This window comes from Schistocerca nitens, chromosome 10, assembly GCF_023898315.1.
Source record: "Schistocerca nitens isolate TAMUIC-IGC-003100 chromosome 10, iqSchNite1.1, whole genome shotgun sequence".
NCBI lineage: Eukaryota > Metazoa > Arthropoda > Insecta > Orthoptera > Acrididae > Schistocerca > Schistocerca nitens.
This window is the reverse complement of record NC_064623.1, coordinates 187,361,241-187,385,107: the sequence shown is the minus strand read 5'-3', so window position 1 is coordinate 187,385,107 and position 23,867 is coordinate 187,361,241. Positions and strand designations below refer to the sequence as shown.

The following is a 23,867-nucleotide window of genomic DNA, read 5'->3' as shown; positions in this document are numbered from 1 at the left end:
TTTTTAATAGTTTCAGCACTGACTTCCCTCCACGAGTGCATAGTTAAATTCATTACCTGTAAAATATTCAGCTTCAGTTGTGAGCTCTGCTGGCTTCCCGGTTTTCTTTGGTCCATCAAATTCAAGGCCTTTTCCACAAGGGCTGTCCTATATTTAAACTTATGGGCGTGTATTATTCCCAAGTCCAAAGGTTGCAGATGGCTGGTGCAATTGGGTGGCAGGAAAATTACTTCCACATTTCTCAGAAAGGATGTCTGGTTGATGTGCCGCATATCAATCCACAAACAGCAGCACTCCCCATTTTGGCATCAAATTTTCTGAGACATGCTTGCTGAAACCAAGTTAATAAAACTTTCTCCATTTCATCGTAAGTCAATGGTTTCAAATGCACACGTTTTGAATTTCCACAATTCTCAAACCCTTCCATTATCGATGATCTGTTTTTCATAATAGTGTTGAGTGGGCCAGTTGAAATTGCTTCGCTAGCTCCATGCGACTCACACCAGGAGATGCCTCCACTTTTTTAATAACAGAAACCTTCTCTTCCAGAGAAATGTTCTTCCGCTTTTCACTCATGTCCACTGATGAAAGCTTAAAAAAAAAAAAAAAAAAAAAAAAAAAAAAAAAAAAAAAAAAAAAAAATTATCAAAGACACTCTCACTAGACACACGAACTGTTTGCTGCTCAGCTCACACAACACGCTACGAATACAAAACCAACTGAAATGGCGCCAAAAAGATCGCAAGCAGAATGTGTATCACATGGCCGGGTTCTGCCGCTGACATATGAAACACACTGAGCGTGGGCTTTCCAAGTCGGTGCAAACTGTGAATCCACAGAACAGAAAACGATGCGTCTACATCCAGTCACTTAAAACGTTAAAGAGGTAAATAATCAACCAGGGTTCCAAAAATATGAGTGTTACATGGAGGAAATTATAATATAGAGGAAATGCAGTAAAGAGGAAAATTCAACATTGTTTATATGGGCTTTTAATTGGGACTGAAAAAAAAAACATATGTACCATAGAGGAAAACATATGGAGGAACATTATAAAGAGGTTTCACTGTATACCAAGTGATAATAAGCAGCATGGGCTAGACTAAATATAATGAAATAATTCGAGATGCCAAGGCACAGGGTTGTTCCCTGCCACTGAAAAACTTTATTGCTTGCACCCACTTATAGTTCAGACAATTGTTTCTTCTCCAATGCTCAAATGTATATTCAACATTCTGCACATTTCAGTTTAAAAGTACAAAACTTGCGAAGTAGTACACAGTAGGAATCACTCGAGAAATGAAAATTTTCAGTTCTTATTTTCAGTCAGATTGTTTTGAACCAGAATTAGCAGAGGTATTTTGTTGCCTACGAAATGCTTTGCCGGTTTTTCGCATAGAGCAATCTACTGAATGTCAAACGCCCTGCCGATGGACATTCAGTAGACAACTTGTCGTCAGTCCACTTCATCCGGTCGTACAGGATGAGTCAGCGGAATCATCGACTTTTTCTTCACGTCCCTAGATAGTGCTTTCCGCATATCTGAAAAAGAACCCACAGGTATGAGAAATGAACCAAGAAATATATCTAGAGAACCAGCTATTATAAAGAACTTCTGTATGCTATATTAATAGCTATGTATATTATTAGCTCAGCTTAGCGTTTTGTCCACCCCAAATGGCTGCAAAGATTATCTCAGATACATCTCTGCACGACCAAATGAAGCGTCAGCCCACAGAATGGCTGATTTCAGGACCCCTACGCTAATCATCATAGCTAAATGTAAATAAAATTATTAAAGTTTGGAAGTAGTTTGAAGAACTTACCTTCAACATATGCCAAAACATAGTTATCATGATTCACATTTAGAACACACACTTAAGCCATCACAATTTTATCAGGCTATTGCACCATATCATATAAACGTACAGTTATTAAAAATAGGTTGTAAATTGTTCAGTCCACAATGCTCAGCTATTTTACACAGGTTCATTGTCTTTTTGTCTTTATTGTCAGCATGCATGACAGCCACACTAAATATCTACATCATTAAGGTGGTGTTATATGAATTCACTGCTGCGGGTGACATGTCAGGTGTGTCTACAGGACCCAACTTCATCCATAGCGTATCCTAACATTCCACAAATCTAGTATCTGTTGTTAAAAGGAGAACATCTGAAGACATCTCCTTGAAAATAAATTAAATCACATTATTGCAAAGGCCCAGGAGACCAACATCATAACTAGTGATTAACCTTGCCAATCCGACAGTCCTGTACAGATGTTTGGTAATACCAACATTTTGTTGGAAGTAATCAGCATCATCATTCTGCTTGGACTCAAAATTAAGGAGATGACCTGCTAGTTGAAGCATGAACTACCAATTACAGGTTCAGGTGAGAAAGGAGACAGACTGGTCTTGGCAAAATATGAAGTGCACATTCTGGAAAATTTTTGATTCGGTTTTTTCATGTCCACAACGGCATGAGCATTTCCTGTGCCCCAGGTACTGACATTTCTCCACTCTTAGAGAATGTTGCTTCCATTACTGAACATTAACTCTTTTATCACATTACAACAAGTATTTTAGTGCAGAAGGCTGCTCATTTTGCCTTGGGTGCTGTCTCAACTTCTGGGCAAGTTAAAGCCATTAAGTATACAGGACAGATAGTTTAATATGCCAGCTAGTGGACTTTCGACGATTATGAACTGGAGATTTCTTTGGACATTTTGCATCAGTGGATTAACAAGACGTTTTATGAAACACAAAATAATGATTTAACCAGCTGCATGAAATGTGATACGAAGTTCCTACAGGATGTTCCAAAGTGATCTTTACAACCTTGGGTTGGGTTGTTTCAGGGGAAGGAGACCAGACAGTGAGGTCATTGGTCTCATCGGATTAGGGAAGGAAGTCTGCCGTGCCCTTTGAAAGGAACCATCCCGGCATTTGCCTGGAGCGATTTAGGGAAATCACGGAAAACCTAAATCAAGATGGCCGGACGCGGGATTGAACCATCGTCCTCCCAAATGCGAGTTTAGTGTTGAACCACTGCTCCACCTCGCTCGGTTTTACAACCTTGATCGCATATATTCCAGGATATTGTGTGGAGAGAGAGAGAGAGAGAGAGAGAGAGAGAGAGAGAGAGAGAGAGAGAGTCACTCCCAGCAGATGGCACAGTGTGTGGAATGCTTGATAGAGAGCAAATCTGACACCCAGGTCCAACGGAAGTTCCAGACATTACAGATACGCACACCACAATTATGTCTGGCACACAAGGTTCAAGGAATCTGGAAGTATCATGAAGAGGACAAGTTCTGAGCATCCAATCATGAGGTATGCAGATGTGGAATGAGTGCAGCATGAATTTATCTACAGCCCAAGTAAATCAATCTAAGTGTCTCAACAGTTTCAGCTACCAATAACCACGGTGCACAGGAAGCTACACAGAAGAATGAAGCCTAGAAGGTGCAGCTGCTGCATGTACTCCAACCTGGTAACAGGCCAAAGCACAAAGCATTAGCAATTTAGATTCTGAAATACATACATGATGGCAGACTATCTTGAGAGGAAAGAAAGGCAGTGTTCATGGGTGAAGCTTGCTTTCATGTGTCCAGGAAGGTAAACTGCCATAATGTGAGGCTCTGTGACTCCAAGGACACCCACCCTTGCCTGAAAATTTTGGTCCAAAGGTAAGGATGTGATGTGGTCTACATCATGACTATGTTGCAGGTCCTTTTTCTTTGCAGAGGTATCAACCTTGGCTGTTTATCTGTGTGTGTTGGAACAGTTTGAATTTCTGTAGTTCGATATGCTGGTGCTTTGCATGCAGTCTACCAAACCACAGCAGAGGAACTGCGAACTTGCACAAGAGTGTCAATTTCACATTAACAAAGGCATGCAAGGCCAGACTTTTTTTTTGTGGGGTTTAAGGGCGCTCAACTACAGAGGTCATTAGTGCCCAGTCACTGTTGTTAGAGCACAGGGAATCTAGTAAAACTCAAGGGGAGGGGGGGACACCAGAAAGACCTAACAAAGATGTAGATAAAATAAGTAAAAAGGTTAGATGTCTTTGGACAAGCCAGTCAAAGTTATAAAACGCAGAACACGAGCAGCTGCTCGAGCATCATCAGCTAAAATATCCGGTAAAGTAGATGGCAGGGACAGGACAACACGAGATTGACTAAAGCGGGGACACGACAATAAAACATGGCGCACTGTTAATGCCTGACCACAAGGGCACTGCGGGGCTGGGTCACCGGAGAGCAGGTAGCGGTGGCTAAACCGGCAATGCCCAATCCGCAACCTGGTCAGAAGGACCTCCTCTCGCCGAGATGGTCGGGAGGAGGTTGTCCAAGCAGTTGGGAGCGGTTTTACTGCCCGGAGCTTGTTTCCTTGGAGGGATGACCAAGCATCCCACCACAACGACACAAGCCTCTGACAAACATCCCCACGAACGTCAGATGACGGGACACAATGGGAGGCTGGCCGAGGCAGGAGGACTGCAGCCTTGGCTGCAGCATCCGCAGCCTCATTCCCAGGCACTCCTAGATGTCCGGGAACCCACAGAAAGCTGACAGGAGAACCATTATCAGCGAAAGAATGGAGGGACTGCTGTATCTGTTGAGCCAAGGGATGGACCGGATAGGGAGCTCCAAGGCTCTGAAGAGCACTGAGTGAGTCAGAGCAGAGTACATACGATGAATGGCGGTGGCGGCGGGCATACTGAACGGCCTGATGGAGAGCAAAAAGCTCGGCCGTAAAGCTGGAACATTGGTCGAGGAGCCGGTATTTAAAGGTGGCGGCCGCGACGACAAAGGCACAGCCGACACCATCGACAGTTTTGGAGCCATCGGTGTAAATAAAGGTGTGACCGGCAAGTCTAGCACAAAGTTCGACAAACCGTGAGCAATACACTGCAGCCGGAGTACCCTCCTTCGGGAGTGAGCTGAGGTCGAGATAAATATGAACCGGAGCCTGGAGCCAAGGTGGTGTCGGGCTCTCACCCTCTCTGAAGGTGGTAGGGAGGGCAAAATCCAATTGTCAAAGCAGGCGACGGAAGTGGACTCCGGGGGGCAGCAGGGCAGACACATACAACCCGTACTGACGGTCGAGAGAATCTGCGAAGAAGGACTGGTAAGAGGGGTGGTCGGGCATAGACAACAGCCGGCAGGCATACCGACACAGCAGTACGTCGCGCCGGTAGGTCAATGGTAATTTGGCAGCTTCAGCATAAAGACTCTCGACAGGACTAGTGTAGAAGGCTCCGGTCGCAAGACGTAACCCCCGATGGTGGATGGAGTTGAGACGGCGTAAGAGGAATGGCCGAGCTGACGAGTAGACGAAGCTCCCATAATCCAGCTTCGATCGGACTATGGACCGATACAAGCGAAGCAGGACAGTGCGATCCGCTCCCCAAGATGAACCACTAAGAACTCTGAGGACATTAAGGGAACGTGTACAACGGGCCGCCAAATAAGAGACATGCGGAGACCAACACAGTTTCCTGTCCAACGTGAACCCTAGAAACTTAGTTGTTTCCACGAATGAGAGAACAACGGGACCGAGATGTAAGGATGGCGGAAGGAACGCTTTATATCGCCAAAAGTTGATACAAACCGTCTTCTCTTCAGAGAACCGGAAGCCATTTGCCACGCTCCATGAGTATAGGCTGTCTAGACAACGCTGAAGGCAGCGCTCCAGGAGGCATGTTCTCTGGGCACTGCAGTAGATCGTGAAGTCATCGACAAAGAGAGAGCCTGAGACATTAGGTGGAATGCAATCCACAATTGGATTGATCGCGATGGCAAAAAGGGCTACGCTCAAGACTGAGCCCTGAGGCACTCCGTTCTACTGGAGGAAGACGTCGGACAATACGGAACCCACATGTACCCTAAACTTTCGATCCGTTAAAAAGGAATCAATAAAAATGGGCAGGCGACCGCATAGGCCCCACCTGTGCATAGTGCGGAGGATACCTCCTCTCCAACAGGTATCATAAGCCTTCTCCAAATCGAAGAACACGACTACCGTTTGGCGCCTTCGCAAAAAAGTTGTTCATGTTGAATGTCGACAAGGTCACAAGGTGGTCAACAGCGGAGCGGCGGCGACGAAAGCTGCATTGGACATTGGTAAGTAGCCGTCGAGATTCAAGAATCCAAACTAACCGAGCATGAACCATGCGCTCCATCATCTTACAGACACAGCTTGTAAGAGAAATGGGGCGGTAACTAGAAGGAAGGTGTCTATCCTTCCCGGGTTTGGGTATAGGAACAACGACGGCGTCACGCCAACGCATGCGGACCTGACCTTCGGTCCAGATGCGATTGTAGGTACGAAGAAGGAAGCTTTTGCCCGCCGGAGAAAGGTGTGCCAGCATCTGAACGTGAATGGCATCTGGCCCGGAGCAGAGGATCAGGACAGTGCAAGTGCACGTTCGAGTTCCCGCATAGTAAAGGGGGCATTATAAGTTTCCAGATTCAGCGAGTGGAAGGAAGGTCGCCGAGCCTCTTCTGCCTCTTTCCTGGGAAGGAAGGCAGGGTGGTAATGGGCGGAGCTTGAAACCTCCGCGAAAAACCGGCCGAAGGCGTTGGAGACAGCCACAGGATCAACGAGTACCTCATTACCTGAGGTCAGGCCAGGTACCGAGGAGTGGGCCTTAATGCCCGACAGCCGGCGCAGGCCACCCCATACGACAGAAGAGGGAGTAAAACTGTTAAAGGAGCTGGTGAAAGAGGCCCAACAAGCTTTTTTGCTGTCTTTGATGACTCTACGGCATTGCGCTGGAGTCGTTTGTATCCAATACAATTCGCCAACGTAGGATGGCGGCGAAAGGTGTGTAAAGCACGTCGTCGAGCACGGATAGCGTCTCTACAAGCCTCGTTCCACCAGGGGACGGAAACGCTACGTGAAGAAGAAGTAGTACGAGGAATGGAACGTTCGGCAGCACGGATGATAACAGCCGTGAGGTATTCGACCTGACTGTCACAACTGAGAAAATCGTGGTCCGGAAAGGTCACCAGGGAGGAGTAAAGTCCCCAGTCAGCTTTCGGTATGTTCCAGCTCGAAAGACGTGGGGATGGGGTGTGGTGCAGGAGACGAACGACACAGGGGAAGTGGTTGCTCGAATAGGTTTCAGAAAGGACAAGGAGCAGTTTTAATTCCTACCGATTAGACTTAATACCTCTTATGTTCCAATGTAACAAGGCCATCGCTAGTCAAAAAAGAGGGGGAACGAGACGGGGGAAGAGCTGGTCACCTCGACGGCCGCGGAGGGCCAGGTTTCGAGGGAACAATGCTACAACCGGCGGGAGGCAGATCCTGTTCCATCGAGTCGTCGCCAGCTGCGGCCGCTGGCCCTGGTGGTGTAGGAGGGGCAGCATCATTTGCCGACGAGAGGCCAGCTGAGCGCCTGGCAGCAGAGCGTCCCGGCAAAACTGAGGACGGCTGGGAGCAGCGACTCACGGATGGAGCGTCAGACGAAACGCGCCGGGGTGGAGAAGGGGATAGAGACTTCTTCTTGGGGGCCTTCTTGGAAGTCCCAGGAGGCACAGGGGTGGTGGGCTGGACCCGAAGAAGGTCCTCACGCACGGGGTCCGTTTTGGAACGCCGGACCTCGGAAGCTGGGGTTCGGAACGTTTCCCCGATGGACGCCTGAGAAGAGGATCGCCACAGGGGAGGAGGATTTGGAAGGAAGGGATTTGGGAGGCGGAGGCAGAGACCCCGGATGGGGGAGGAGGCAGAGGGGGGACAGGATAGGGGTGAGGATACCGCGGAAGGAGGGGACACAACTGAGGCAAACGAAGTGGTCAACGGCACGGGATGGAGGCGGTCATACTTCTTCCTGGCCTCAGAATAAGAGAGACGATCCAAAGTTTTGAGTTCTTGTATCTTCTTCTCCTTCTGATATGCGGGGCAGTCTGAGGATCTAGGCGAGTGAATGCCAGGACAATTAACGCACCGAGGTGGTGGGGTGCATGTATGTTCCTCACGAAGAGGACATCCACAATCTCCACAAAGGGGCTCAGCCTCACACCGTGACGACATGTGCCCAAAGCGCAAACATCGAAAACAGCGCATAGGAGGCGGGACGTAAGGTCGCACATCGCACCGGTAGCACATCACCTTTACCTTCTCCGGGAGAACGTCCCCCTCGAAGGCGAGGATAAAGGCCCCGGTGTCCATGTGACGGTCTTTGGGGCCGCGCTGGACTCGCTGGACGAAATGCACGCCTCGGCACTCCAGGTTGGCCCTGAGCTCCTCATCAGATTGCTGCAGGAGGTCCCGATGAAAAATAACCCCCTGCGTCCTATATAGTGCCAGATGCGGGACAATGGACACTGGGATATCCCCTAGGCGGTCGCACGCCTGGAGCGCCGCCGACTGTGTGGCGGAGGTGGTCTTTATAAGAACGGACACCGAACGCATCTTACTGAGAGCCTCGATTTCCCCGAAGATGTCCTCAATGTGCTGAACAAAGAACATGGGCTTGGAGGTGGCGAATGTCCGCCCATCGGTTCAAGAACAGACCAAATAGCGGGGGAAGTACTTCGCCCCAAGCCGGCGGGCCTGTCCCTCCTCCCAGGGAGTGGCCAAGGGGGAAAGGGCAGGAGAACCAGAACTAGAGATAGTACCTTTCCGTTTGAAAGACTCTGCCGCAGAGCGACCTGATACGTGTTGACGTTTCATCTGCGAAACGTCCGCCCCGATACCACCCACTCCGACCAGGGGCTCTCCCCATGGGCGCCACCCAGCCTCAGCAAGGGCCACCTGGCAGGATGACCGTTGCCGGAAGTCCTGATGCCCCAAGGAGACGGGCATCTACTCCTTGGCCGACGTGGGGAGGGTGCAGCTCAGGTATCGGCAGTACGATCCCTGTGTTGTCAGGGGGCTACAACCTAGAGGGTACATGACGATCCCACCACAACGGGCTGGCTACCGTGCTGGATTTCTGGTGCCATGGAAAGTCCATCATGATCGTAGGTGCAGATGGGGACGCACTATGGGCGTAACTTGTACAACCCATCAGGCGTTGAGGCCCAATTTGAGGAATAGTGGGTATGGTGACAACGCCGGTACAATGCTGAGTGCCAAGGTCTTAGTGCACTGAGGACCAGTGGTACACCACGTAAGGCGTCCTTCCCCAAAAGGCTCGTACTTCTGTAGAATTTTGAAAAATGGAGGTCAAACCCCAAGGGGGACCATCACATGGAAGCCCGAAACGGTTGAAACTCCTTTTAGTCGCCTCTTACGACAGGCAGGAATACCTCGTGGCTATTCTTACCCCGGACCCGCAGGGGGTTAGGCCAGACGATGCACACATTGATCTCTTTAATAGCCACTGAAATTTTAGGTATGTGTGTACATTATACCTGAAAACCACATCTTACTACCTATCCCATTTCTGAAATATGTTGTAAAAATAATTTTGGAACACCCTATATGTAATAGGTGCTATTTATGCTTTGCTCAGAAAAGGTTGTGCAATGTCAAAACAGCTCCTGATCATACAAACTGCATCATAAATTCTTTCTCTTGCAGCAATATCATTTTGAGAAACCCAGTGAATTAACAGACAGTAAACTTAGGAAGTAAAGGCAGCTACTCACCAAAAAGCTGAAGCATAAGTAGTAGATATTCACAAATATTGGACAATATCCTTAGATGTGTGTCATTTGAGCTCAGTATACTTAAGTTTCAAAATACACAACTTGCATAGTAGCACACAGTAAAAATCACTTTAGAAATGAATTTCTGTTTGAGACACAATTAGAGACATTTTGTTGCTTTGTTGTCTACAAAATGTATCAGTTTATGTGGCTGTTTATCTCTCAACACCTCTACTATACACTGAGACATATTTACTGTTTTCATTATTTGTATTCCACCCATCACCTGCCTATACTACATGACATCCCCATCCATTAAGCGGTACTAATTCTTCCTTCCACTTTTCAACTTACACTAGCATTGAAATTCTAAGAAAATTTTACACTGTCCAACAACAAACAACTCCTGCTACCAAACAACAGAAGCATTTTAATAAATCTTAATTTATCAATTTCTCGTCTGGCACTTTAATACTTTTGCATTAGTTTCTAGAATAGATTTTTCTGCCAACTATCCTTAACAACGCATGTGGTGGTGGAAACTGAAAACATTAAGAACTTTATCTCTTAAAAGAAGGGACAATCAAACAGACAAGGTAGTAAGCTCATTTTCTTAGTACATAAAGCAAATGTAATATCCCTTCTATTACTGATACTTACCAAAAGCATTTTCATCAGGATCACCTGAATAATATTCCAAAACAGTTCTGTATACAATGTACCCTAGGGTCTTGTACATGTTTATTGCAACTTTGTTGGAGACACGTACGAACAGATCAACAAAGTAGGCGCGCTTTCTGTAACAAATTTTTGCATTTGAATGAAACAATTAAAAAATCTACATGATTTACATGGAATTAATGAGAAAAATAAATCTGATAACCTGAAATGAGCTATTTGGTTCTTTGAGCAATGAGACAAATCAAAATATAGCCACCATACAATGTGATTAGTGATTCAGGACCTATTTTGAAAACCACACATGGCCAACACCAATAATTAGTGTAGTACCTTAATAAAAGTAAGTAATTTTATCCAAATTTTGATGTATAAAATATGAAAATTTAAATGGACAGAAAACATGTGTCTGAACTTCTCAAACCATTTAGTTCAGTGTCTCCCTAAAGCTGTTTTTACCTAAGTGGCTAGTCTCAGCTACACATGGTGAATCTACAGCAGTGCATCTGGATTTGTGTATAAACAACAGTATTAAAATTGCATGTGCCTTGAGTGTGACTGCTGCCTGCTGTACAGTTTGGTACCAGAGACAATTCACATTGGACGTAAATAGAATGTCGTGAGGTATCTCCATCAACAGGTGACATTTTCACATATTAACACCAAATTGCAGTAAGGCAAAAATGAGGTCATTAGGAACACTTATCCGAACAAAAAGTCTGAATATAGTAACAGCATTAAAGAACCAGCAATTGTAGAATATATTAATGACTAATGCAATGTTTGTAATGGATATAGTAGACAAAGGTCACACACAGTACATTCTTCACACTGCAAGTAACAGAAAGAATGTGAAAAGTGTGGTCCAAACTTTTCAAACACAACTTTCACTCAAGAACTTTTATAGTTTTAAACATCAACCAATATTCAAAAGGTAACATGTGCTCCTCTCACTTTAGTAATTGTATCTTTGTAGTTCTAAGTGCCAGATGAATTCAAATTTGTACTTTGTAACATGAAAATACAAAGTGTACATTTTTCTGCACATCAAAGATCTTTTCAAAACACTTTTTTGTGGCCAGGTTTCGTGTCCTAAAGTGCTGCATAGTTCTACGTCACTGTATAAAATCTTTACCATTCAAAGGCTTGTTAAGTTTTAGAGCTCCAAGGGAAATTGTATAGTCACTTCACGCGAAAAACTGTGCTTTCATCTGGGGAAAAAGTGTGTTTCCAACTGAGGGGAATTTCTTCTTCTTCTTCTTCTTCTTCTTCTTCTTCTTCTCCTCCTCCTCGTCCACGTATACACCATGTAAGTGCACATTGACAACTCAACACTTCTAATATTCAGTGAGTGGCCTCCTTTACTCTTAAATTCTTTACACTTTGCTTTCAGATACTGAGGAAAAAGTAACAATTCCTCATGAAACCTTTGCAACGAGTCATGAAAACAAAGCAATTAATGTATTACTATAAAACAAGGGAGTGTGGCGAACAGGCCGTAACTTTTGATGTTAACAAACAACTGTTTCTGTGCATACACAGTGAACAACATACAGGATTTGAACTTTGTACTTGACACAATCAATTTGCTGTACCCTTCACTGTCCGCCCTCACTAAAGATGATTGGCAGCTGATGTACATGCTGGCATGTGACCAACGAGGAGCTCATTCACAAACAAAAACAGTTCTTGTACAACAGGCTAAAGATAATATTATACACAAGTCCACCATGTATGCATACTTCTCTGAAACGTCCTCGAGCCAGGCCATTAGTGTTGCCGCCAACCCCAGTCGACGGTACTCTGGTGACACCGTCAGTGCTGTCACGTGACCATGCCAGCTTTCTCCGTGGCCCTCTGCCTTGCCCATAACTGAAAATCACAAACTGCTGTTTTATTTGATCCTTGATTAAACCCTGAAGCATTTTTTCCTAATTATGTACCAAAAAATAATATTTTTTATTAATGAAAAACATACTGTAATGAATTATACTATGTATGGACATATTAAGGTGGCTTTTACAGCTTATAATAATGAGTTACAAAAGTTTGAATATCACCAACAATAAAATCCCAAGTATACTCGTGTACTGGACTTTGACTAAAATACCCTCAAGCCATTTTTTGGAGCCTGTGTAGCTATGATGTTAAACCATGACCATCAATTGAGGGGCTGTCTAGGCACAGTGGATGTCTTTATTTCATGTAACTAGCAAGCTCTTGTCACTAAATTGATCATCTATCATCTATAATGAAATAACATCACATTCTTCTCCACTTTCTGAGCCACTAAATTCAATGTCAAACTCAGGATCAATACAGCCATCCTTTTTTTGAAAGCATTACTTCAACAACAACAACAACACCACCACCACCACCACCACCACCACCACCACCACCACCACCACCACCACCACCACCACCACACGAGAGAGACCAGGCACGTTTTGATATCAAGTGGCAACTACCTCAACCAAAACACGAAAGCCAGGCTACAAATTTAGAAACTGATGCTCTCTAGCAATTAAATCATAAACTATAAGTGCTCAGATGTTAAGTGGGGTTCTATTTTTTTGAAGGTCTGTTCTTAAAATCGCAAGTATACTCTCAGGATTTGATGATTCTGTCAAAATAACAAGAACAAGATAAGTGGGTCTTAGCTTAAGGGTTTAACAACAAAGTCTAAAAAACGGAGTACTTACAACTGCAGCACATGACATTTGTACACGTGGACTATTCAAATAAATTTACTACAGAAGTTTCAAATTAATTCCAACTTGGGATGTTTCCTTGATATTTCAACGAATTGTCCTAAATCAATTTTTGTTGTATGTGAGAAATTTGAGTTGCCACATAACTTACTACTAGAGAGTACCAGTAAAACTGGTAAACTTTCATGTACAAAACAGCTTCAGACTTCTGATTACTTTACAAATGAGTCAAACATATATTTAGTGTTCATTGCAAGTCAAAATACTCTCACACCCAAGTACTGGGGAAATGTAGTCTGAGCATCCACATGTGAAAAGTTACATTGTCTGAAGGTGTATCCACAGTTTCTGATTGTAACATTTCCAGTGTTCAAGATTATACCTCTTAATGAATTTATTATGACAGCATTTTACATTCATTCAGTCAATAATTACACAAAATTATGAAAAAAATTTGTTGCACCTAGAAGCTCTTCGATACACAGCCCTGCAACTGGGTTGCCTATCTAAGAGTAGGTGCCAGGAACAGGGTTAGCTATTTAGTAATATAGATTCAATGTTTAAGTCAATAATTCTGTAAGTTAACAGGCCTGGCCACCCCTCAAAATCTCATTACCATTGCCCATCGCCATTACCAGAACCTGTGGACAACCATGAATATTCCCGAGGTCACCAGGCAGACAACTGAGCAACGGATATCACAAAAATTCAATTTTGTTCCTGACTCCATTACAAGGCTCCACAACCTCTTTTTTTACTGACTGATTTATAACACAATTACTACGAAGATTTCTTTCCGTAAACCAACAGTTCTATCCCCCCCCTCCAGAGTCTCTCAGAATTTTCCAAGATTTCCCTAACTTTTCCGGTAAAATCAATATCACTGTCAATTTGCAATTTTCCAGAGAAGTCACCACCTTGAAATTACATAAAGAACAATTATAATCACAAGCAAATGAAAGGAAATCTTGTTGCTGAAACAGTTATTTAGTTAATTTTTTGGGGAGAGGGGGAGGGGGGAGGAGGCGGTGAATAGTTGTCAAGTAGCAATGCAGGGAGACACTCATAAATGGCTGATAAAGTACTATTTTTGGAATCCAGGTTCCTTCATCTGGCAAAAGGAAGAAAGACCAACCAACTTATCAACAATTGTCTGAACACCTTGAGCTAAGGAAAACAGCAGGGTAGAAAATAAAGAGAGAAATTTACACGAATTGGGAAAGGAAAAAATTCGCTGAAGAGGGTAAATGACAAGCCAGTAGTCCACGAAGTACTGACTGAAATCCCACTGAGAAATAAAAAGGAAACTGGAGGCTCTAGCAAGACAGTCTATTTTGATCTGGTGACAACATTTGCCATTTCGGGGCAGAGGAGATTTTCTGAATGGTTTCGATATCATCCCCAGCAGATTTAGCAATATAGCTAATCAAGCATCTGTCTCTACCCTTTAAAAAGCTCAGTGTGGTGCAAATATGTAGGACAAACAGGCAACCTACTGTGGAGATTCACTCCTGCTTCCCATGAGTAACAGGCAATTTGAAAGGGTCAAGTTGTGGTCTTTCAAGTACCAGGAAGACCCTTCCAAAGAACTATTGCTACACAAGGCTCATGTGCCACATGTGTGTAGTGAATCTGGGGACAGTGGACACATGAACATTTTCACTATGGTTTATGTGGTCCTGGATATCCATGAAATACAAATATAATTCCAGGGCTGTCAACGGTTGCAAATCAGTAAGTTATTAGCATTGGGCATACAGGCACACATTTCTAACCTATCTTCCACTCAAAACCCCTATTTTTTCTGAGTTGTTAGCTTTACTCCTAATTATGAACAGACAATTGTTATCAAAAGCTCTAGCAAACCTCACAACAATTCCAGCTTTGAGAAGCTCCAAAAAAACATCTGACTTCAAATAGAACAAGTGCTGGCAGACTGGAGGAAAGCTTAGAAAATGTAAGTTTCTATGAAGTGTAGTTGTACAGTTTATACGAATTTGTTACGAACTTGAATATACAGGGAATATAAAGGCTCTGAGGCGGAGCTGCCACGAAAGTATTATTACAATACATTTCTCAATAATGGATTATGGAATTTAAATAATCAGGCACATATTGAGTATTTCCAACACAAATTTATGTAGTGACAGTTAGCATTTTTTGGAGCTGCTGATATCGAGCAACATTTTTTGTACAGGTAGTAACTACTCTTAAGGTTGCACCTAGAAATGCCACTTAGTTCCATGCGGCAGAGATTTAGGGGCATGGTTCTACAGAGTAGAACTCTCAAGGTCCTCCCAGAGACTCCTTCTCTTCAGCCTAGCCACCCCATGCCACGTTATGTCTGTCACAACAACAACTTGGGAGATGTTATACTGAATTTTCTCCTCATCCAAATAAACCCATAGGTAGGCTTTACATTATAACTTACACCCTATGAATAAATGTCAATTCAAAGCACTAACACACTGAGAATATCTTGAGAACATGTCATTGGTTGAACTTGTTTTGATATTATAAGTATGTGTTATGAAAGTATGCTGTTTTAAGGCAATGACACAATGAAGATTTATATAAAAAAAAACTTTTCTTGGTGCAATTAATTATAATTAAAGTCAGTTAATGACAAGAGAGATCATATAAAAGTCTCTTAAGATGACAGCAGTACATCCACATGCTGCAGTGTTACAGTATTAAAGCTTCTTGTGGGTTTGCTTCCAGCTGTCTCCAAGCTTTTTTTCTTTTTCTTCTCTTTTTTTAAAATTAACCTTCTGTTTTCTAGAAGATTGAGAAATTTTTATTAATATAAAGAGTACATTCTGTAATATTACATGTTGCGTATGTATATTAGTACTCTTTCTCAGGAGTGAATTTGTTCCTCTGAGTGAACATGGTTGACAATATGAGCCATTTACGATTATTCTCTCATTACTGACCAATTCTAACACTTTCAGTATTTATTTATTCATCCAAAAATCAATCACAGTACAAGACCTGTGATGTCATTGAAACTTCAGTTTCATCGCACAAACTGCAGTGGATCGAGCACACAAATGGAACAGTAAATGTCTCAGGTTTCGAACTGAAAACATCCAGCACAGATAACACACAGCATTAAATATCTCTCCAAAATGTGTCTTTCAGTATGATTTGTTCTAATAAAGGGTCAGGAAATATGATGTCTGTGGATAAATACAATACATTACTGATCTTGAATGTACCTTTTGGTGTTGATTAGTAGTCTATTACGAAACAGAAAGGAGATACAATATGTGAAGTTTTGTCTTGAGTGTGATATACCCTCACAAAATAATTAAATCTATATTTGATGGTAAATTTCTCTGCTTAAAAAATGCTTTTCTTGCCACTGCCAACCTACCATTTATATCCTCTACTTTGGCCATCATTATTTATTTTGCTGCCCAAATAGCAAAGTTCACCTGCTATTTTAAGTGACTCGTTTCTTCATCCTATATCCTCGTTTCAAGACACTGGCCATTCTGTTCAACTGCGCTTCAAAGTCATTTGCTGCCTCCGAACAGAATTACAATGTCATTGGCAAATCTCAAAGTTTTTATTTCTTCTCCTTGGACTTTAATTACTGTTCCAAATTTTTCTTTGGTTTACTTTACTGCTTGCTCAATGTACAGATTGAACAATATTAGGGATAGGCTACAACTCTGTTTTACTCACTTCTCAACCACTGCTTCCCTTTCATGCCCCCTGAACCCTTAAGACTGCCATCTGGTTGCTGTATGTATTGTAAATAGCCTTTCACACTCAGTATTTTACCACTGCTATCTTCAGAATTTGAAAGAGAGGTTTTCCTTTCCTTAACGTAAGTCGTAGGGTCAGTATTGCCTTCCTTGCTCCTACATTTCTCTAAAATCTAAATTTATCTCTCCTGAGGTTACCTTCTACCAGTTATTCTACTCTCCCATAAAGAATTCATGTTAGTATTTTGCAATCATGACTTATTAAACTGACAGTTTGCTAGTTTTCTCATCTGTCAGCAATTTGTTTCTTTGGAATTGGAATTATTACATTGCTCTCTAAGCCTAAGGGTTTTCCCCCTGTCTCATACATCTTGCACCCCAAATGGAAGAGTTTTGTCATGGCTGGCTCTTCCAAGGCTATCAATAGTTATGATGGAATGTAGTCTACTCCAGGTTCTTGTTTTGACTTAGGTCATTCAGTCTGTCAGTCTTCTTCCAGGTATTGTAACTTCCGTCTCACCATCTACTGTCCGCCCCCAGTAGCTGAGTGGTCAGCACGACAATGTCAATCCGAAGGGCCCAGGTTCAATTCCTGGTTGGGTCGGAGAAATTTACCCCGCTCAGGGACTGGGTGTTGTGTTGTCCTAATCATCATCATTTCATCCCCATCGACGCGTAAGTCGCCGAAGTGGCGTCAAATTGAAAGACTTGCACCCGGCGAACGGTCTACCCGATGGGGGGGGGGGGGGGGGGGGCCGTTGTCACACGACATTTACATTTACCTTCACCTACTTCCTCTTCCCTTTACATAATATAGCAATTAAGTTCATTTCCCTCACGCATCCCTACATATGCTTTTCATCTTCCAGCTTTCCCTTCTTTATCTCATACTGGTTTTCCATCTGAGCTCTTGATATTCATGCAGCTGCTTTTCTTTTCTCCAAATGCCCTTTAATTCTCCTGTAGACAGTATCTATCTTTCCCATAGCAAAATATGCTTCTAAACCCTTACACATATTGTATCAATTTATTCAGATTATAAACTGTAATTCCATATTTGTTATTTAATCTTTATATTTGATGAAAACAGATTTCAAATGAAAGTAAAAAGTAGTTGCTGCTACTGAGAGGTGAACCAAAAAAATGTTCAAATGGCTCTGAGCACTATGGGACTCAACTGCTGTGGTCATAAGTCCCCTAGAACTACTTAAACCTAACTAACCTAAGGACATCACACACATCCATGCCTGAGGCAGGATTCGAACCTGCGACCGTAGCGGTCATGCGGATCCAGACTGTAGCGCCTTTAACCGCTCGGCCACTTCGGCCGGCTAGAGGTGAACCAATAATTATGCAATTACAATACTTTTACACTACAAACTCCGTTACTGGCAGCTCTCTTAAAATGAGTAAGATGTTTTGCTCTTGACGGAACTCAGGTCTCAGATTTATGTCTGCTACTTCAGATTTAGTACTTTACCTGTCTTCAGCAACTGAAAGTGTATTTGTTGAAATACATCAGTACATATAACATGTGGCGCAATGGAGGCAAGTTTAGGAAGTATGTAATCACATAATTGCTGAAGTCCTAAATACGCTTTGTGAAGTAAATATAATTGGCAACATTTATACTAAATAAGTACAATAAGTCGGACTTCCTGATGTTGAATGACGAAGTCCTTGTTAACTGTAAACACTACTTGGATCTATGAAGTAAAGCACCATTACTGTTGTATTACATATTGTTCTTGTGATTTTTTAAATTTTTTGATGATTAGAGTAATATGTTGCACAAACGTGCTTACTTTTGATACTTGCTAATAACATGATAATTTTAAGTATGCACCATCTCTATCTTTAACTTTTCTTTCTTAAATTTTAAAATTTTATCTAGCTTGTACTTATTGCTGGTATATTTTTTCCTATGAAGTCTTCTTCAGAAGGGCACTAGGCGCCTGACACTGGCAAAGAAATGAAATTCTTTTGTGTCACTGGTTGCCTTTTATAACCACAAAGTTACATCATATGCCACCCACTGTATCAATGCAACATTGCTACCGCTTTCCCTTCACTGCCACTACTTTCATTACACAGAAAATCTCACCTCAACAAATGTAAACTATTTTTCCAGTTTTTCCTTTTCTAAATTAACTTGTTTTGTTAATGTTCTCATGAAATGTGGCAGTTTTTAGGTAAAACTGAAAAATCACATGTCCTTGTTTCATTGGATATATTGTTCCCTGCTTTGACTACATTATCTATAGTGCTTAAAAACAAAGTATGTGACAGCTGGTTGCCCTTAGGAATATACTTTAGAGTACAGGCCAATAGTCCACTACCAATGAAATCCTCCCATGCACATGAAATCATGTGGTCAGAATTCAATCAGAGCCTCTGATGAAATTGGAATTTTCCAAAATTAACTATAAAAGATGGAATCAGAGAATCTGCAACATGAATATGGACATTGGAAGTGTCCGATTCCACCCATCTGCTTTGACCCACGACGTAAGGGCGTTGTGGCTGTGATGTAATTACGGCACGGGGTTTATGAGTTGGTTGTGTTTGTAGATGTCATCTTGTGTTTCGTGGTGCCCTCTGATGGTGTGTATGCATGTGCTGAGTATAATGTGTTGTATTGCGTTTATTTGAGCCTTGGTGTTGGATGTGTGAAGTCGTTGGTGGCAGTGTTTGTAATTCCAAATGTAAGGTTTGGAACTTTTTCCCAATGAGTTATCGTTTTTAGCGTGTTTCGCCATATTGATGATGTTATGGGTCAAAACAGACAGGTGGAACCAGACACTTCTGTAATTCCCTTGAATACTAGGTCTCTGCATAAAATTTATCGACATTTGAAAGGTGTCAGTGATACGTCCAAGTCACCCAACATCTAAAAGCAGCTGTTAAGTTTTCCTCTACATGCTAAGCATTTCTTCAAGGACAAAATTGTGAGGAGGATATATTGCTACTCGTCATATACAGGATATGATGAGTTGCAGATAGGCACAATGAAAAGAATAGTATGCATTTAAGAATTCAGTCAAAAGGCCTTCTTCCAAAATCATGTGTGCACGCGCTCAAGAAACACACTGGTCACTTTGGCTACACAGTGGTCATATGTGTGCAAGTTGTGTGAATTTTCATGTGTTTTCTATTTTTGGAAGAAGGGCTTTTCACTGAAAGCTTTAATATATACCAGTCTTTTCACTGTGCCTATCTGCAACTCATCTCCTCTATATTCCCTATGGTAACAATATATCCTTTTCATATATTGCTATTCCATACTGGACTCTCCACTGAACTTTTGTAATGGTGACCTATGAAAAGCTATTACACAGTCTGGTGAATAAATATACATCTGAATGTTTAAATATGTCCACACAATGTTTAGGGAAGAATATGGAACCTTTTACCTCAGCTTAATATATATTTGTTTTGTCTAAAACTTATTTTTAAAAATCAAACAAACAATGGAACACACACACACACACACACACACACACACACACACACACACACAAACTGTAGTCTCAGGCAGCAAATGAAGCCATGTTTTTATTTTTTAAAATATATTCTTGGGTAAATGGAAGATTAAGGTAAACAAGTGTCTTCAACAACTGCACAAATAAGAATGTTCCCTTTCTAGTAATAGGGAAACAGATCCTTGTAGGATAAACTGGCCACATTATTCACACTATAGTTTTGGATACTAATTTTTTTTGTTTTGCAATTAATACCATTCACTTGTGGTCAGGTTCCACAGTCAATATCCATACTATTTCATAAAACATTTGATTCCATCATATTTATAGCTGGATTAGTATTTACCTAAATCCATATCTATCAGACCTCAGCAGATAGTTTATCAGGGTATGATCTAGTGTGATGTTGCGTAATGCCCCCCCGGCCCCCCTCTTGCATTCTTCCATACTTGATGCACAGTAGGCTATACATACATAAAATGTACTCAAATCCTGAGATCTGTGTATTAAACTTACGGAAATTATAACTTTTCTGGATGTGCCTTGCAATTTGGGTTTTTATGGTGGAACGTGTGTTAAACATGGCACAAATATGGATCTCAGGCTACACTATACATCTATCTGTCAACACAATCAAGATATTAGGAGAACTGGGTGTGGGGGAGTGGAGGGGGGGGGGGCACATGGGGGTACTATGCTATTACACAAGTAGTGGTATTCCCTTTATTTGGAAGTCCCTCTTCTTTTGAACAAAGGAATGGTAATACAACACAGGTTTGAATGTCAAGGCTGCACATACATATATGGCTTCAAAATAAAGACTGATTAAGAAAAATTTTCCGTTTCACACCCATGAATACAATGCAGGAAAGTCTGTGTTATGGAAAATTCTCATTTTATTTTTTGGATTATAGTTAGAGGACTTGGTTGTCTAAAACAAATGTTGCAAATAAAACACCAAAAAACTACTCTAGTGAATATTTATGTAATTTAAACATCAGAAGTATACAACACTAAACTCATTTGAATATTATAAAAAAAGCAAATACCCATAACATGAGCAAAATATTTTTGTTTAATACTTCAGAAATCTTTAAATAAAATTAAATTTCAAAAAGAAAGCTGGGGCAGGAAATTAGATGGAATTAAAATCAGCAAGAAAATTTAACAACTGTTAGTACACCAATTACGAAGTATTAATTAGTGTGCTTTGGAAATGGAGCGTACTACACATCTACTGCAGCTCTAAGTCTAAATACCTGTAAGTTAGAAAGTGACTATTTACTTTTAATGTTTACAAACAACCTTGTAAACAACATGAACGTATCACTGATTAACTGAAAAAATCTGCTATTAACATACTATTTAAAAGTCTACGAAAATGATTAAGATAATTATTTTATTCCAAAAATTCATCATAAAAAGTAAATACACTTATAAGTAATACACTACGTTCCGCACACCGAGAAACTTGAGCACCGTATACAGGCCGTACTTACTGTAACCCATGATTTCCCCATTTGGTGATTCCGCCACTTGAAAATATTCAGGCCAGTGAGCGAGGTACTGCATGTAGAAAGACAATCCATACTGTACAAATATTAAGGAACTTTCTGGCAACTTTCGTACACTATAGTTACAACTAGAAGTTTAATATAAGGATACAGTTTCAGTCAGTGGGTCTAGATTCCTGTAAACAAGAAAAAACGGTGTGTTAGTGTTGCGATGTTCAATAAATAGACTCCTTCATACTTAAAATACTTAATGTAAATACGATACGTGAACGACGTACCATCCTACTACATCTTCACACTTTGGTGCCAAAGATTTTGATGAGGAGGATTAGCTGATAATTCTCACCACAACAATGTTGCTATTATATAATTTATGCAAATACATTGGATTTTTCACACAGTGACTAGGTGGAAATAAGCACATGACTGTTACGGCAGAGACGAAATTATCAAAACTGAGCAATGTCCTTAAGCAAAATACACTTGCTTATACCTACGAAACAAGCCTACATAGTGCGTCTTCTACTTAGCCAACGAATAAACGTCTGTGAAGCAGTTTCTTAAGCCTCACTGCTGCACTACAGCAAATTTTATATTTACTTACACATTATTGAATTTGAACATGTCATTACAAGTGAAGGGCCTCAGGGTTGTCATGCTTACAACTTTCGAAAACAAGCTTCCAAGAACCTATTCAGTAATTGTAGAATCAATCCAGTTAACAGTGATACAGCACCGAACTCCGAGACACACTAGCAACTAATTATACTGCACCTAGCAGCACGCCAAGGGCTGCATTACCAATATCAGGGATCTTAAACAACTGCCGGCGTGGATTGCAGGCTGCCAACATAGTGAATAAAAAAGTACTGGGAAAGAGAACATGCCTTCGAATCTTCATTTCGCAGACTGCTAAAAAAATGGCAAAAATGTGACGAACAATTATAATTTTATGTAATTAAAGTGAGTGCAACCAATAACTTATAAATGATGGTAATTTTGAAATATTTATGAAACGACTCGACATATTACTGGACTTGTTAACTTACAAACAGAGCTAGGTACTATTAAGAGGAGATTTTAATTCAAATTTTTAGAATATACCTGTTTTGGAGTTAAGCTTGAGTCCCTCGGCTTTTTATATATTCAAGCTCCCTTCATACATACAAATTGCTACATGAGGTAACGTCGTATTACAGTACAGGAAAGGTTAAAACAATGCACAATGCATTTCAAATGGCAGCATTCATGCAGACCGTCAACGGAACGGAGCAGAACGGGACGCCAAGAAAAAGGTTCCTCGGAAAGAAAGAGTTGACGCTGACACTGGTGTGTGGGACGACCGACACAGAGACGTGCTCATATAGCCGAAGTCGTTAAGGTCAACACTCGCGACAAAACGAGAAATCCGGATCCTTGTTTATGTGTCACTAATATGTGATATGTTCATAGTTAACGCGACCTGTTTCAGAAGGATTAAGCAGTTGCGAATAAATTTCATAAATTTATTACATATGCAAGATCGTCACCGATATCAGTTTCTTCAGACACTGTCGAAAATAAGAATTACAGAACTGATAATATATGTGAAACACAAATCTTAAATGGTTTTCCCGACCATGATGGGCGGTGGGTGGAGATGCATGATGTAATCACTGCCAGAAAGATTAGTTTTATCAACGGATCTTCAGATTAATCAAGAGCGAGAATCTGGAAACCTTCAACAGGCATTTGCTGCAGTTCGAATTAAAATTTACATTTCTGAACATTTAAAGCACGTTGCCTTTCTTTGCACCTCTTTGAAATCGTCAGCCTATGTGATTGTTCCATGACATATCCATAAAAAGTGTTACAACGATGTCTATGTGGAAGGCGACCTATTACAGCTGTGATTTGTCAATATTGTAGTCATAGGATTTCATGTTTTTTTTGTTTTGTTTTGTTTTGTAAAGTGCACAGTTTTACATTTCTGACCATTTAAAGCAAGTTGTCAATCTTTATGCATCTCTTTGAAATCTTGTCAAGACCTGAGTGAATACTTTTGCAGCGTTTTCCCAGAGAGTACATCATTACAGATAATCGTGTAATCTGCGAAAAGTCTGTTTACTATTAATATTGTCTGCAAGGTCGCTAAAATTCAACCTGCACAGCAGGACG

General features: G+C 41.6%; 1 protein-coding gene across 2 annotated transcripts; it reads right to left on the bottom strand.

The window, feature by feature from the left end:
* Positions 1-1,127: 1,127 nt before the first annotated feature.
* On the bottom strand, positions 1,128-22,518 carry LOC126210479 (N-alpha-acetyltransferase 20). 2 transcript variants are annotated; one of them, XM_049939711.1, is made up of 6 exons: positions 22,315-22,518; positions 21,862-21,886; positions 21,696-21,786; positions 12,030-12,159; positions 10,270-10,406; positions 1,128-1,542 (listed from the first exon to the last, which is right to left on the bottom strand). In XM_049939711.1, exons 1-6 carry the CDS (start codon positions 22,365-22,367, stop codon positions 1,457-1,459), a joined length of 522 nt encoding a protein of 173 aa, XP_049795668.1. In that variant the 5' UTR covers positions 22,368-22,518; the 3' UTR covers positions 1,128-1,456. The 2 variants fall into 2 exon arrangements, with proteins under 2 accessions (XP_049795668.1, XP_049795669.1); XM_049939712.1 differs by lacking the exon at positions 22,315-22,518 and adding an exon at positions 21,989-22,297.
* Between the last annotated feature and the right edge of the window lie 1,349 nt (positions 22,519-23,867).